Source organism: Takifugu flavidus, chromosome 3, assembly GCF_003711565.1.
Source record: "Takifugu flavidus isolate HTHZ2018 chromosome 3, ASM371156v2, whole genome shotgun sequence".
Classification (NCBI taxonomy): Eukaryota; Metazoa; Chordata; class Actinopteri; order Tetraodontiformes; family Tetraodontidae; genus Takifugu; species Takifugu flavidus.
The window spans coordinates 6255441-6271227 of NC_079522.1; the positions used below are offsets into that span (position 1 = coordinate 6255441).

The 15787-nt window shown below is 43.7% G+C and overlaps 1 protein-coding gene across 3 annotated transcripts; it reads right to left on the bottom strand.

Moving 5' to 3' along the window:
• Positions 1–2118: 2118 nt before the first annotated feature.
• LOC130523260 (uncharacterized) lies at positions 2119–11647 on the bottom strand. Of its 3 annotated transcripts, none has more exons than XM_057028382.1 (3): positions 11285–11647; positions 11043–11158; positions 2119–2603 (listed from the first exon to the last, which is right to left on the bottom strand). In XM_057028382.1, exons 1-3 carry the CDS (start codon positions 11645–11647, stop codon positions 2444–2446), a joined length of 639 nt encoding a protein of 212 aa, XP_056884362.1. In that variant the 3' UTR covers positions 2119–2443. The 3 variants fall into 3 exon arrangements, with proteins under 3 accessions (XP_056884362.1, XP_056884363.1, XP_056884361.1); XM_057028383.1 differs by lacking the exon at positions 2119–2603 and adding an exon at positions 10315–10929 and having other exon boundaries at positions 11504–11647; XM_057028381.1 differs by lacking the exon at positions 2119–2603 and adding an exon at positions 10315–10929.
• Positions 11648–15787: the final 4140 nt, after the last annotated feature.

Here is a 15787-nt window from a genome sequence, read left to right on the forward strand (position 1 = left end):
GTACTTCGGCATGGCCTGGACAAGGACGCACTGTCTGCAGACGCGCCGGACATTGGAGAAACAATTACTGCAGCCAAGAGTGTTGTCCGTTTCATCAAGCAATCTGGTTTGGCAGCACAACTATCAAAAACAGTGCTTCAGATGGGTGAAACAAGATTCAGCACGGTTCACTTGACGCTCAAGTCTGTGCGAGAGATATATAATGAGTTGTACGAGAAGCTACAGTCACGCGCAGAAGAGGTTCGCATGGATAACATTGCGCCGGATCTGTTAGATTTTTTGATCTCCTTTCTAGAGCCTTTCTATGCAGCACAACGAGAACTGGAAGGAGATAAATATACCACACTGAATCTAGTTTGCCTCTGGAATGAGAAGTTAAAAAAGCACTGTCAACCCATTTCTACGGATAACCCTCAGCAGGCGTTTTTGCGCCAAAGGCATTCTGAACTTTTAAAACAAAAAGTCAAAATACATATGTTGCACAAAGTTGCACTGTTCCTGTGGCCTAACTTCAACAAACTCAAAATGATGACACCGACAGAGGTGTCAGAGGTGCATGCACATGTCCGCACACTCCTGGAAGAAGAAGATGAAGGAGGAGAAGCCACCGCTACAACTTTGGAAAACGAGGAGGACGAGGCGCACACCAGCACCCTTTCTCCACCTGCAGCAAAACGAAAAAGGACTTCTTTTTTCGGTGAATGGGAAAACGAGGATGATGACGATGATGTTCCTGTTCAAGATGAGGTTAACCTGTACATTAGTCAAAAGCATGCCATGGCTGATGACCGAGATTTGCTTGGCTGGTGGAGAATAAACTCCAGTATATACCCTAAACTTGCCAAGTTAGCAAGATCCGTGTTGTGCATACCCGCAAGCAGCAGCAGCAGTGAGCGTGTTTTTAGTGCAGCTGGCCGCACGATAGATCAGCGGAGAACTTCACTGAAACCTGGTACAGTGGACGCAATCTTGTTCTTACATGACGACCACAAAATATAAACAACGTAAGTAATATACTGTTGTTCAAATCATCATTTTAATTATTGTCTGAGGCTTTAATTATTTCCCTTATTTCACAGGAATAAAGACCAGGACACAAGACCGCAATTTGCAGACTATAGTCAAGGCCAGGCAGCAGCTCAAACGCTTTAATTGTATTTATGTTTTGCACATTTTGGAACGTTTATTTGTTTGTTCATGTTTGAAATTTTTTGTATTTTTATTTAAACATGATAGTGTTTTCGTGTTTTTCTCCTTGTTTGACTTATTCGTGATTATTAGTAGGCTTATTTTTACGCATTTACGCACTTTGTTTGGCTCTTTATTTTTTTAATAATAATCTAAACAAATTATTTTTGTTCTTATTTATTCAAATTAGTAATGTTGTATTTTATTTAGCTTGCTTATTTATATATTATGTTAAATTACTCTTTACAGCAGGTCTGTTCTTATGTTAGTGGGATTTTCTTTATTCTAAAAGCGTGTTCCTGAAAATGTTCCTATTTATTTTGTTTCAATGCTTCTTAAAGCAGGTTGTTTTTTGTGTGTTCCAATGCAAATCATTAAAATAAAGAATGTTATTCTTTATTAATTTATCTAGTATATTTATGTGGATTTATTGTATTTCTGTATTCTTGCTCTTCGATCATTTCATTAGCTTTTCCATTTTCAGACCAAATTAAAGATAGAGAAAATTAAAGCTTTTATTTTAAATTTCGTTGAAACAAAACTATAGAAATAACAATTTCATATATCTTTTACCATTTATTTGATTTGCGTTATTCTATTTAAAGCCTAGTGGGCTGCAGTATTTCTCCGCGTAATTAAGCGAGTGCGCATCAAGATTTCTCTTTCACTCTCTTTGTCTGGCCTCTTATTCTGTGTTCCATTCATTTATCATGATCATAAAAATATGTAGATTATTTTAACCTTAAAAGATCTTGCGTTTTTTCTGCCCAAAATACTATGGGATAAATTTAAATTTCGGGTTTGCTTCGGGCTCGGGCCTGCAAATCAAGTAAATTGGTCGGGCTTGGGCTGGGTCGGGCTTTAATGCCCGCGGGCCTGGGTCGGGTCGGGCTGGATTTTTTAGGCCCGATCTTACCTCTAAGTTGCACATTGAATGGATGCAGAAAATGAGTTTATGACAGTGAGCAAAAGCAAAATAAGCACAAATAGAGCACAATTCTAACAAGACAAGATGACGCTAACATAGCATGACCTCTGCTAGCAGCACCACAGCTCCCTGTTGTTGCCATCAGTCTCAAATGCAGCGTTGCATGTGAGCGTAAACACCCAAGAAGACGTTTTCACTCTTTGGGGGTGAAACAATTCACATTTTCAGGTTTCTGATTTTCAAATTTTTCGTAGTGAACAGGGCGACACTCGTTGCTCACTTTGTTACAGGCTAGAACTACTTTGTGATTGCTCTCGGTCACTTTTGTTACAGAGCATTTCCCGCTTGGGAGGTGCTGATGCACAGGTTCCCACCGTTCACCACGCGCTGGCCAGAAGCGCGACAAACTTCTCTGACTTGATTCTCATTGGCGTCGATGAAGGACTGAACGGGAGTTCTCCCACACAGGTTTTTCTCCTCCAGGTATCTGGAACCAGACACAACGTCTTATTCTTAATCTGATGCTAACGTTTCACACATAGTTTATTCCAGAAACGTGAGGGACAGTTCTGCCACATGGTGGCTCAGACGGCTGCGATGAGACGTCAAGTCTTATCGTTACTCCACAAAATCGTCACTAATGACAAATCTTTACACTTTAGCAAATCAACAAATACAAACTCTTTAGGCCAAGAAGTTGCTGCCTTTCAGTGGTACCTGCTCCATTGTTGCTCATCCCATCTCCTGTTAAAGATTTCCTTTAGAACGTGTCCTGGACAAACACATTGTAATCGCTTTGACTGCTTGTGTCCTGACAGGGCTGAAGGTCCACGTCGTCGCGCTCGGCCCTGTAAAACTTTCCTTTCCCCTCGTGCACGAGGACAAAGATGGTGACGATGGTGACGAGAGCAAAGTTCATTTTTCCGGCCTGTGGAAAAAGAAAAACGTCGTTAAACAGAGTTGGTGCTGAAGACGTCCCTCGTCTTCCTCTGCGAGGACGAACTTGAAGCTTACGTCTCAGCTGGAAGTCTGAAGAGTCCAGTTCTGCTGAGGACACCAGCAGCCTTTTGAACACCAGCGATGAGCAAGTTACACCAAACTTGGTAAAGTTTCAACACATTTAAAACGGTTTCCTGTTTGTTGTTTCCTGTTTTGGAGGTTTGGAGTTGCTCTTTTTTCCTTATTTTTCTGACCGAAAGCCAGTCCAGAGCCGAGGTTCAAATCTGGGAACTTTTCTTCATTTGCACCTTAAATTTACCACATTTTCTTCGTATTTGCATTTTTTTATTTGTCAAAGTTAAGCTCCTATTTGCACATTGACTGGTAGATCTCTGGATGGGAGATGAATGAAGGACAATCGTGGAGCTTCTCTTGATGCTCCGTTGCTAACAGTCCTGGGAGAAGTCCCACATCCAGGCCTCCTCACCACCGTCACCCTGTCCTCCCATTTATCTTTTCAGTCCTAACTGGAGCTTTGCAAGTGTGAACATGTTAAATGATGCGTTCCTTCATTGCGTGTTTGATTTTGATCTCCCGCCGTTTTGATTTTTCCTTTTTTCTGCTTTGATTCCGATCCCTCAAATGTTCCCAGGAACAGCAGGGTCATACCCAAAGGTGTGAAACTGCTGACTCGTGGGAACGCCACATGTTTGACTCCGACAGGTCTTTGATGCGACACGTCTGTCTTTGATGGGGACAGTTTTTGTCACTTTCCCAGCTGAGTTTTTGCACTCTTGTATGTTGGAGTTTCTGTTTCAGAAACATTTGCAGATATCAACCTTTTCTGTCAGACTCAATCCAAACTGCACGGAGTAGAATGGAATGTTTTGGTCTTCTTCAGGAGTGTCTCACTGCCTCGGAGCTGAAGAGCTCACCATTAAAGTCCAGCTTAGCAAATATCATGCTAGCGTGTGCGTGAGGCTCCCGGGGGGATCCATCAGTGTGTGCAGGTGGCGTCGAGTCCATCCAGCCGCACATCGCTGAATGAATCGAACTCTGTGACACGATCTAACGTGCACTTTATTCACGCACAGCCACCGATAAAGAGAGGAAGTTGGGGACGAACTTGGCCGCTGTTGAGAATTGTCTTTATCTTGTTGTTATGTGTTTCACCATATGTTCCTGTCTTCCCTTAGAAGTTAGGCAAGGTAGACTAAATGTAATTAAGAACAGAGACATTTGCAGGATTGTTGTTTAATCTACTGTTATCTCAGGAGCCAGTCAGGCAGGGGGTGTCAAACACTCATTGTAAACAGGATATCAGGGGGGTTGATGATGATCACATTTGCATGAAGATGGGGATCTGGCCACCTGGGAAAACAATGGAAAAGAAGAACTCTACCAACACCAAAGGGACTGGAGGAAGAGGACGAGGACATCTCAGCGGGGGATTGCATGGACATTGTGAATTTGCATGTGTGTGACTATAAAGGACTGGGCCAAGGGATAGTTAGGTTGTCAGACTTCATGCCCTGACGATTAACTCTGTTGTTGCTAGGGTTATGAACTGGCCCGGAGCTCTGTAATATTTGTATCTGGAATTGGTTCTATTGTCAAATACATTTTGAAATTGGTACTTTACTTCTCGAAGTCTTCATTCAACGAACACGCGGATCGGCAGCTACATACAGGAGGTATTGCGATCCAACAATTTGGTGACCCCGACGTGATGAAGAGAGAAGTCATCTGAGGCAAGGAATTCAACAACGGTCACTTCGGAGGACAACTGACGACAAGGGATCCCTAATAAAAAGGTAAGCAGACACCTGTTTAATCAAGCTCTGCAGATTGGCTATTTCCAAAAATTTGTCGTCACTGTCAATTGAAGTGTCCTAGTTATAAATTCCAGATACAAATATAAAAATATTGACTGCAGGAATTACGGTTAGAGTCCGGAAGTACTGTTGAAAAAAACAGGGAAGTACTGTTGTTGTAAAACACAGGGAAGTACTGTTGAAATATACAGGGAAGTACTGTTGAAATATACAGGGAAGTACTGTTGAAATATACAGGGAAGTACTGTTGAAATATACAGGGAAGTACTGTTGAAATATACAGGGAAGTACTGTTGAAAAACAGGGAATAGACGGTTAGAGTAAACCGTAACTAGTACAGTGCTGTAACGGTTAGAGTAAACCGGAGCTAGTACAGTGCTGTATTGCTGTATGCAGTGCACTGTATATCATAAAGATTTGGGTTGGGACTCGGAGCGCAGTCGACGGGACGGACACTCCCGACGCCCGAGATTTGTGTTTTTGTGTGGGGTGGAAAAGTGCCAGAGTGAACGTGAATTAAAAGGCTCTTTGTCCTTGGGAATTAACCCCCAGAGTGGAACCGGATCAAAGACGTTTGATCTAGAAGCTTGTTTCACTGAGGCATTGAGTTGACCGTTGGAGTCATTCACATTCAATCTCACTTGGGAGCATAGTTAAAGATGGAACTGGATTGTGGAAAAGCGTGTAGGGATCAGGGAGAATGTTCTCCCTATCCTCAGTCTGTGGAAGAACAGTGGAAGTGGACTCTTGATCAGGTGGTGAGTGGCATGAAAGAAGAGGACAGGGAGAGAGAAGTGGATGCAATAAAAAAGTTGTGGAAGGAAGCTCAGAAGCAGAAGATACTTCCCTCTCCAGAGGTGAAGGTTAATTTAGCTGATGCATTGTTTAACTGGGAGTCAGAAATTCATACGATATTACAGGATCATCTTGATAATCCAAAATTAGGGTTTATAGCAGGGAAATCATGGCAAAAACAGGGTAAGGAGTTAGAAGAGAGGCGTCGAAGGATACATGTTGTGGCTGTGGCATGTGCAGCGGTGCACTATTTCAGATCTGGGAGGGTCACACGAGTGCCTAATGTCGAGAAGCCTCCATTAGAAGATTTAAATCAGACATTGACACTTAACACCATCATTACCTACTACTACTTCCCCACCCCCATATCAATTGCCAGTTTTGACTAATAACAGTGGTCAGTTAGATGTGGACAGGGATGAAGAACTGCAGGAGTTACGTGAAACAGTGTGGGACCTTCGGAGACAGGTTAGCAGGATCAAACAGAGACAGGAAGAGATTGGAGATAAGTTAGGAAAAAATGAATTTAGACAGGAAGCTCAGGTGGTTCGCCCTAAAATCTCCCAACAAACTACGTTTAAAAAACAGGATAGTCAAAAATCTACATTAAATATCTTTAAAACTTCTAGCAATCAAATAAAACAAGTAAAAAGAGTTGATCCCTCAGGAGGATTTGCCAGGGCTGACTGCAGGGAGGAGAAGGTAAAATTGATTTATGGCAGTGATAAAGAAGAGAGTGAGTGTGAGTATAGAGGTGAACCATTGACAGGAGGCGGGTCAAATACGAATACACACGCGGAGTAAGGGGCCCGTTTCAGTTCCAGGCCCCTCTGATACAGAAAAGAGGAGGACAGGAACCGGTATATGTTCCATTTGCAATTACAGACATCAATTGTTTAGTGGATAAGATGCCCCCACCCGCAGAGGGAGGCGGCAAGTGGATGTCCAGCCTTTTTAGTTTAACACAGAGCATTGTGCATGCAGCTGGCATTAGGAGACTTTAGAGGAATGGATGTGTGCCACAAGGTGCCATCCTGGCTCAGATAATTTGCACACCACTTTATTCCGTCAGGCCATAACTTTAGGACTTCCACAATCAGTAAAAGAAGCTATGGAAGGAAATCCTGACCTCCCAGGTAGCACAGCGGAAGTCTGGGAGAGACATTTCTCTCACCACATTAACATATATAAAGCTAAACAACTGGGAAAGAAAGACGGGGTGATGACAGCGCAGGAACAGCTCCTAAAAATACAGTTAGATGAAGCACTGAAAAAGCTTAATGATAAACAAAAGGAAGAGAAACAGATGGTTCAGCAGTTTTCTCGGCAGGTGCAGCCAGATCAGTTATGTCCGCAACAAGATTTTGCTCCGATAAACCCGTATTGGGCCAGTCCAAGGGGAGGCATGTGTGGGAGACACGGCGGGCAGGGATACGGCTTGATAGGCGGGTACTTAGGCCGAGATCAGTGTCATGCCTGCAAAGGGTATGGTCATTGGCAAAGGGACTGTCCATATCACAACTACCCGGAGGTACCAGGCAGTGTTCCACCATCTCATGGAATTTATCACCGGAGCCGATCTCATCTGACACCATCGAGCTTGTGGGGTTCTCAGGGAGACCGGAGAGACTGCCGTTTTCTGTGCCATTAGTGACTCTTTTGCCGAACAGACTGTGTTGCACCCTTTTTTGATTTCACCGCATTGCCATATCAACCTGTTGGGACGAGATCTCCTTGTGAGGACAGGAGCAGCAATTCTGTGTGGAGACAAAGGTCTTGTGGTGCAATTTCCTAATGGACGGAAACTGAACTGCTGTATTTCACACCAAGGTGTGAAGGGACAAATGCTGATGAGTCCGACACCCTCTCCAGAACAGGGGGTGTGGGCCGACATTTATGGGGGAGAACTTGAGCCAGAGACCTCACCTGGTTGTCGATGCTAAGTCCTTTTGCCCCGCCAGTTGATCCCTATCATGTCACCCTATTTTACGACCGTGAAAATAATGAGGTCTATCAGGATGCGTTTAGAGAAAAGTTACAGGGAAATTTCTGGTTGATTACATCACCGTGTTTGTGTGTTGGGCCTGAAGGTGTGGCTGCACAGGTTGACCTTACTGCTGAACAGAATGATTGGTATAAGAGACTGTAAAGGAAATGTTGTCATTTCTGGGTCTCGCAAGCTATAATAGACATTTTATTCCTGCATTTTCAGAAAAGTCTACGCCCCTACGTACAATGGTGAATGAACAGGGAATGCGTGATTTGACGGCCCGGTTAACATGGACAACTGAGGGAGAGAAAGCATTCATTGTACTTAAACAGGCATTCAGCACAGCTGCACATTTGGCAGTTCCAGATTATAAAGATACTTTCTTTTTGGATGTTTCTGAAGGAGAACATACAGTAAATGGTGTTCTCTTTCAGAAAAAAGGGGGTGACAGGAAAGTATAAATGGATGCAAGTATAATACTGGACCCCATTGAAAACAGGCAGCCACCATGTGTAAGGCATGTGGCAGGGGTAGCAATTTTTTACAAGAAACAGCACATTTAGTGATGGGTCATGCTCTGACGGTACTTACAACACATAGCGTGGTATCACTGGTCAGCTCAGCAGCATTCACCATGACCTCACTTAGACAGACCAGGATGGACAAGAGTTTAACTGCACCACACATAACACACACACACATGAAGGGATAAATATGGCAGGGTTTAACACAGCATCAGGCTCACCTATAAAACATGAAGTAGAGATGAGGCAACTGACACAGGCACTCGTGGAACCAGCGGAGGTCACAGTCGTAAAATGCAAAGGTCACAGCAGGGAGAACTCTTTAGAGGGAAAAGGTAATGAGGCGGCAGATCAGGCAGCAAGGAAGGCAGCAGGTTATAAACAAAGTTTCAGTTTGTTGATGGCAGAGAAAACGGTTCAGGAAATTCTTCCAAGATACGACAGGGAAAGAATAGGTTGTGATCAAGAAGAAGCTTCTCCACATGAAAAAACAGTTTGGAAGGAAAAGGGGGGCTGTGAAAGTTGAAGGAATTTGGCGGGCCCAGACGGCAGACCTGTTCTCCGCCCGGTCTGTTAGATGCCGTTCTGGAAGAGGCCCACGGCCTGAGAACACTGCGGGAAACCACGAATGATGAAGAGAATGTTCAATATGCCCACAATTTAACGTAAAATCAACAATTCGACCATATGAGGGAAAGTTTCCAGTTGCCCCAATGGGCAAGAAAATTATAGATTTCACTGATATGTTAGATAGGGTCAATAGGTTCCGATACCTCTTGGTCGCAGTGGATGCATACACTGGCTGGCCTGAGGCGGTTCCCGTAAAAGTAGAAGAGGCAAAAAGCGTTATTAAATTTTTGATTAATCCGGCACATGGTTTCCCAAACAAATTAGATTTGACAACGGAACTCATTTTAAGAATAGAGATTTACAATCCATAGGCCAGCCCAGCACTTTTATGAAATGTAGATTTTATTTTTGTTCAACTAAAAACGAATCTCTAAGTTCTCTCCCAACAGGCAACCTCTGTAACCAGTCAGTAAGGATCCAGGAATTTCACACACAGCTGAGTGGGTTCTTCTGAGAGTCATCAAGCAAAGTGGTCAGAGCACAGGTGGACGGGCCACTTTGAAGTTGCAGAGCGAACATTACTTGTTAACCCTAACATACTAACACCCTAACACATTAACCCTAACACTGGTATTATTGGAATCAATGTACCCCAGCAGGTAATTCACAGAGAACGCTTGGACGGATCGAGGAACATCTAAAGACGATGGCACCATGATTAAACGTCTATTATTCTTCATTACATCAAGAGGAGTTGTCAATGAATTGTTTGTATTGGCCTAGCTTAGGCTAGGCCAAAAGGGGGATTGTTGAGAATTGTCTTTATCTTGTTGTTATGTGTTTCACCATATGTTCCTGTCTTCCCTTAGAAGTTAGGCAAGGTAGACTAAATGTAATTAAGAACAGAGACATTTGCAGGATTGTTGTTTGATCTACTGTTATCTCAGGAGCCAGTCAGGCAGGGGGTGTCAAACACTCATTGTAAACAGGATATCAGGGGGGTTGATGATGATCACATTTGCATGAAGATGGGGATCTGGCCACCTGGGAAAACAATGGAAAAGAAGAACTCTACCAACACCAAAGGGACTGGAGGAAGAGGACGAGGACATCTCAGCGGGGGATTGCATGGACATTGTGAATTTGCATGTGTGTGACTATAAAAGACTGGGCCAAGGGATAGTTAGGTTGTCAGACTTCATGCCCTGACGATTAACTCTGTTGTTGCTAGGGTTATGAACTGGCCCGGAGCTCTGTAATATTTGTATCTGGAATTGGTTCTATTGTCAAATACATTTTGAAATTGGTACTTTTCTTCTCGAAGTCTTCATTCAACGAACACGCGGATCGGCAGCTACATACAGGAGGTATTGCGATCCAACACCGCTCTTTAGTTTTGCCAGTTCTTCTCCCCGATGTTGAACAGTTTAAGCGACAAAAACCTGGCGCAGCATTTTTTTCATGAGTTCTGAAGCCTTTTTGGTTCAGTCGTGCCTAAAATTCTCTAAATCTATTTTAAATCCTGTTTTATTGATGACTCAATGCTTTCTTTTACTGGTTTTAATGAGAACAAACTTACATTGTGCACAAGTATAATTTGATGCAGTACATTGTCAGGTAAATTGGTTTTGCACACGTGTCTTTGATCTGTCAGTGATTTACACTCTTTGTCATCAATTTTCGATGAAATGTTGAAGACTTTGCTGTCGCTACTGACACGTTTTAGCATTTTAATGTCCAGATTGTCCAGGACGGACTCTGCTGCCAGCAGAACTGTGAGCTATTGTACTGAAAATGCAGCTTTGCATACAAGCAGAAACACATATTTTCCTTCACTGAGGGTTATTAGAACATTTCACCTTTCCAGCTTTCTGATTTGTCCATTTTTGATAATGAACAGGGAAACACTGATCCTTTACTTTGTTACAGGCTAGAACTACTTTGCCATTTCTCTCCCTCAACATTATAATATAACAGTTCTCATTTATTCGGAGTGATATTATATCATACACTTTCATATCTGAGTTGCTGATGCACAGGTTCCTGCCGTTCTCCACGCGCTTGCCAGCAGTGCGACAAACTTCAATGACATCACTCTCATTGGCCTCGATGAACGACTGGACGAAGGTTCTCCCACACAGACTTTTGTTCAGCAGGTATCTGGAACAGACACACAAAGTTGAGTGTGGTTTTATTACATGTTCATCCCTCCCATTAACACATTTAGTAAAAATACAAATTCTGGGTTCAAGCTGCTGCTTTTTCACTGGTACCTGCTCCATTGTTCCTTATCCTTCCTGTCAAAGCTCTCGTTTAGAACGTGTCTGTTGACGAACTGTTCGTAATTGGATATGTTGCTTTTCTCCTGACAGGGAACCTTCACGTCTGCCTGCAAGCAGAAACGCCTAATAAGATGTTTTCATTAATTGATGGGTCGATTGTTGCTACAGTTTTCATCTCCTGCTGTTTGACTCTTACATTTTTCATAATGAACAGGGAGGCGCTTGTTACCTACTTTCTCACAGGCCAGAACTACTTTGTGACGACGCACGGTCACATTTTTGACAGAGCATTCTGACACAACATCGTATATTTTCATTTCTGACTTGCTGATGCACAGGTTGCCACCGCCCACCACCCGGCTGCCGGCAGTGCCACAAACTTGGACGACCTGAGCCTCGGTGGCCTGGATGAAGGACTGCACCGGAACCCTGCCACACAGGCCTTTCTTTACCAGGTAGCTGTAACCAGGGTCTCCAGGGTTCTCCTGCTGGCAGGGCTGAGGGTTGGTGACGCCAGGATCCGCCCAGGAAACGCTGCCCTTTCCCTCACAGATGAGGAGGGATACGGCGAAGGCGGTGAGGAGAGCAACGTTCATCGTTCAGGACCAAAGGCTGAAAAACGAGAGAGCGGCGTTACGCAAGTCGTTAAAACGTTTGAATCGATGGTGCAGAAATCTGCTGCTTCCTCTCACCGTTTTCTTGGAGTTGCTGCTGTTGTCTCAGACGTCTGTGAAACTGATGTGCTGAGAAAAACAGCAACCTTTTATAGTTGGGGAGGTAGAGTTCAAACCACAACCCGCTGTTTTAATACCTTTTTAGGTGATATTTCCCTTGGGTTTATTTTTTTATTTTTTGGGGGTTTTTTTTACCCTTCCAACAGGAATGCTCGGTTTTCTGTATTTAAGCCTCATAGCTGACAACTTTTATAAGTAATTTAGCTTATTATTATTTTAATTCTGGTCCCACACTGACATGCATCAAAATGATAGCACTACAACAGCTCTTTGAACATGTGAAGACCAGACAAAAGTCTTCATTTTCATAGTAGAATGGGTATTTTTGGTTCTCAAATCATAGCATATACAAGAAGACACATCAGATGTCACCTTAGATGCTGTCAGTGAGGGAGGAAGCAGATGGAGCCGCTGGTCTGTCGTTGCTGTTTCTCTAACTTACAGATGTAACTAGATAAATACCACAAATACCACCAGTTGCAGGGTCGTTGGCAGGGTCGTGGGCAGGGTCGTGGGCAGGGTCGTTGGCAGGGTCGTGGGCAGGGTCGTGGGCAGGGTCGTGGGCAGGGTCGTTGGCAGGGTCGTGGGCAGGGTCGTGGGCAGGGTCGTGGGCAGGGTCGTGGGCAGGGTCGTTGGTTCTTGTTAAAGTAGCGAACAGTGAGGTACAGTTGGATGATGAGGTCACTTATTTTGCAGACTGCATGCCCACTGTGTTGTAGTGTCTGCAGGAAGCTTCGCTGACCATGACCCTTGAAAAATGTGCGTTAGCTAAAGCCGCGATCACATATTTAGGCAAGTAGGTGAGCCAATGGTGCAATTCTAGCACCATTAAGAAAGGAGAACCTGGCAATGCTGCGGCTCAACATCACAGCCAGATCACAATCCCTCCGTGTTCTTAGATTATATCCATATATAGATTATATCCATAACAAGAACCAATGCGTCGGGCCGTTTTGGCCCAAAAACTTGATATTAGAGATTCGCCTATCTCAGTGGATACCCACTTCACTTCCTCCTGTTTTCTCTCCACCAGTACCGATATACAATTTGTGCTTGAACGCACTAAAAAAGATGTACAAGTCGCATCATTTAGCACATCTTTTCTGGCTACGTGAAACACTCAGAAAAAGGAGAGCAAAGAAGCTAACTTCTAAGCTAACCTTGACACCCCCCCACCCCCATTTTCTCCAGTTTGCCGATGATTCAAAGGTTTCTACTTGCTTTTCCTACTGAAACCCACGTTGACCCAGTGATGTTTGAAGAGAAATGAAACTTAGTTGTAGTTGCACATTGAATGGATGCAGAAAATGAGTTTATTTATGACAGTGAGCAAAAGCAAAATAAGCACAAATAGAGCACAATTCTAACAAGACAAGATGATGCTAACAAAGCACGACCTCTGCTAACAGCACCACAGCTCCCTGTTGTTGCCATCAGTCTCAAATGCAGCGTTGCATGTGAGCGTAAACACCCAAGAAGACGTTTTCACTCTTTGGGGGTGTAATTTAGGAACAACTCTTATTTTCAGGTTCCTGACTTCTCAGTTTTTCGTAGTGAACAGGGAGACACTTGTTGCTCACTTTGTTACAGGCTAGAACTACTTTGTGATCGCTCCCGGTCACTTCTGTTACAGAGCATTTCCCGCTTGTTTCTTGTGACTCGACGTCATACACTTTCATATTTGAGGTGCTGATGCACAGGTTCCCACCGTTCACCACGCGCTTGCCAGAAGTGCGACAAACTTCACTGACTTGATTCTCATCGGCGTCGATGAAGGACTGAACGGGAGTTCTCCCACACAGGTTTTTCTCCTGCAGGTATCTGGAACCAGACACAACGTCTTATTCTTAATCTGATGCTAACGTTTCACACATAGTTTATTCCAGAAACGTGAGGGACAGTTCTGCCACATGGTGGCTCAGACGGCTGCGATGAGACGTCAAGTCTTATCGTTACTCCACAAAATCGTCACTCATGAGAAATCTTTACACTTTAGCAAATCAACAAATACAAACTCTTTAGGCCAAGAAGTTGCTGCTTTTCAGTGGTACCTGCTCCATTGTTGTTTATCCGTCCTGTCAAAGATTTCCTTTAGAACGTGTCTCTGGACAAACTCATCGTAATTGTGTTGACTGCTTTTGTCCTGACAGGGCTGAAGGTCCACATCGTCGCGCTCGGCCCTGGAAAACTGTCCTTTCCCCTCGTGCACGAGGAGGAAGATGGTGACGATGGTGACGAGAGCAAAGTTCATTTTTCTGGCCTGTGGAAAAAGAAAAACATCGTTAAACAGAGTTGGTGCTGAAGACGTCCCTCGTCTTCCTCTGCGAGGACGAACTTGAAGCTTACGTCTCAGCTGGAAGTCTGAAGAGTCCAGTTCTGCTGAGGACACCAGCAGCCTTTTAAACACCAGTGATGGGGAAGTCACACCAAACTTGCTAAAGTTTTAACACGTTTAAAACGGTTTCCTGTTTGTCGTTTCCTGTTTTGGAGGTTTGAAGTTGCTCTTTTTTCCTTATTTTTCTGACCGAAAGCCAGTCCAGAGCCGACGTTCAAATCTGGGAACTTTTCTTCATTTGCACCTTAAATTTACCACATTTTCTTCGTATTTGCATTTTTTATTTGTCAAAGTTAAGCTCCTATTTGCATCATTGAGATGACTGAAGGACAATCGTGGAGCTTCTCTTGATGCTCCGTTGCTAACAGTCCTGGGAGAAGTCCCACATCCAGGCCTCCTCACCACCGTCACCCTGTCCTCCCATTTATCTTTTCAGTCCTAACTGGAGCTTTGCAAGTGTGAACATGTTAAATGATGCGTTCCTTCATTGCGTGTTTGATTTTGATCTCCCGCCGTTTTGATTTTTCCTTTTTTCTGCTTTGATTCCGATCCCTCAAATGTTCCCAGGAACAGCAGGGTCGTACCCAAAGGTGTGAAACTGCTGACTCGTGGGAACGCCACATGTTTGACTCCGACAGGTCTTTGATGCGACACATCTGTCTTTGATGGGGACAGTTTTTGTCACTTTTCCAGCTGAGTTTTTGCACTCTTGTATGTCGGAGTTTCTGTTTCAGAAACATTTGCAGATATCAACCTTTTCTGTCAGACTCAATCCAAACTGCACGGAGTAGAATGGAATGTTTTGGTCTTCTTCAGGAGTGTCTCACTGCCTCGGAGCTGAAGAGCTCACCATTAAAGTCCAGCTTAGCAAATATCATGCTAGCGTGTGCGTGAGGCTCCCGGGGGGATCCATCAGTGTGCGCAGGTGGCGTCGAGTCCGTTCGGCCGCACATCGCTGAATGAATCGAACTCTGTGACACGATCTAACGTGCACTTTATTCACGCACAGCCACCGATAAAGAGAGGAAGTTGGGGACGAACTTGGCCGCTCTTTAGTTTTGCCAGTTCTTCTCCCCGATGTTGAACAGTTTAAGCGACAACAACCCGGCGCAGCATTTTTTTCATGAGTTCTGAAGCCTTTTTGGTTCAGTCGTGCCTAAAATTCTCTAAATCTATTTTAAATCCTGTTTTATTGATGACTCAATGCTTTCTTTTACTGGTTTTAATGAGAACAAACTTACATTGTGCACAAGTATAATTTGATGCGGTACATTGTCAGGTAAATTGGTTTTGCACACGTGTCTTTGATCTGTCAGTGATTTACACTGTTTGTCATCAATTTTCGATGAAATGTTGAAGACTTTGCTGTCGCTACTGACACGTTTTAGCATTTTAATGTCCAGATTTCCCAGGACGGACTCTGCTGCCAGCAGAACTGTGAGCTATTGTACTGAAAATGCAGCTTTGCATACAAGCAGAAACACATATTTTCCTTCACTGAGGGTCTAATTAGAACAATTCACATTTTCAGCTGTCTGATTTGTCCATTTTTGATAATGAACAGGGAAACGCTCGTTGCCCTGTTATTATCTTTTTCTGTTAGCTTTTCTTGTTTTGCACATATTTTCTTCATCATTTAAATCATAACTGTTAAAGTTTGGTTGTTA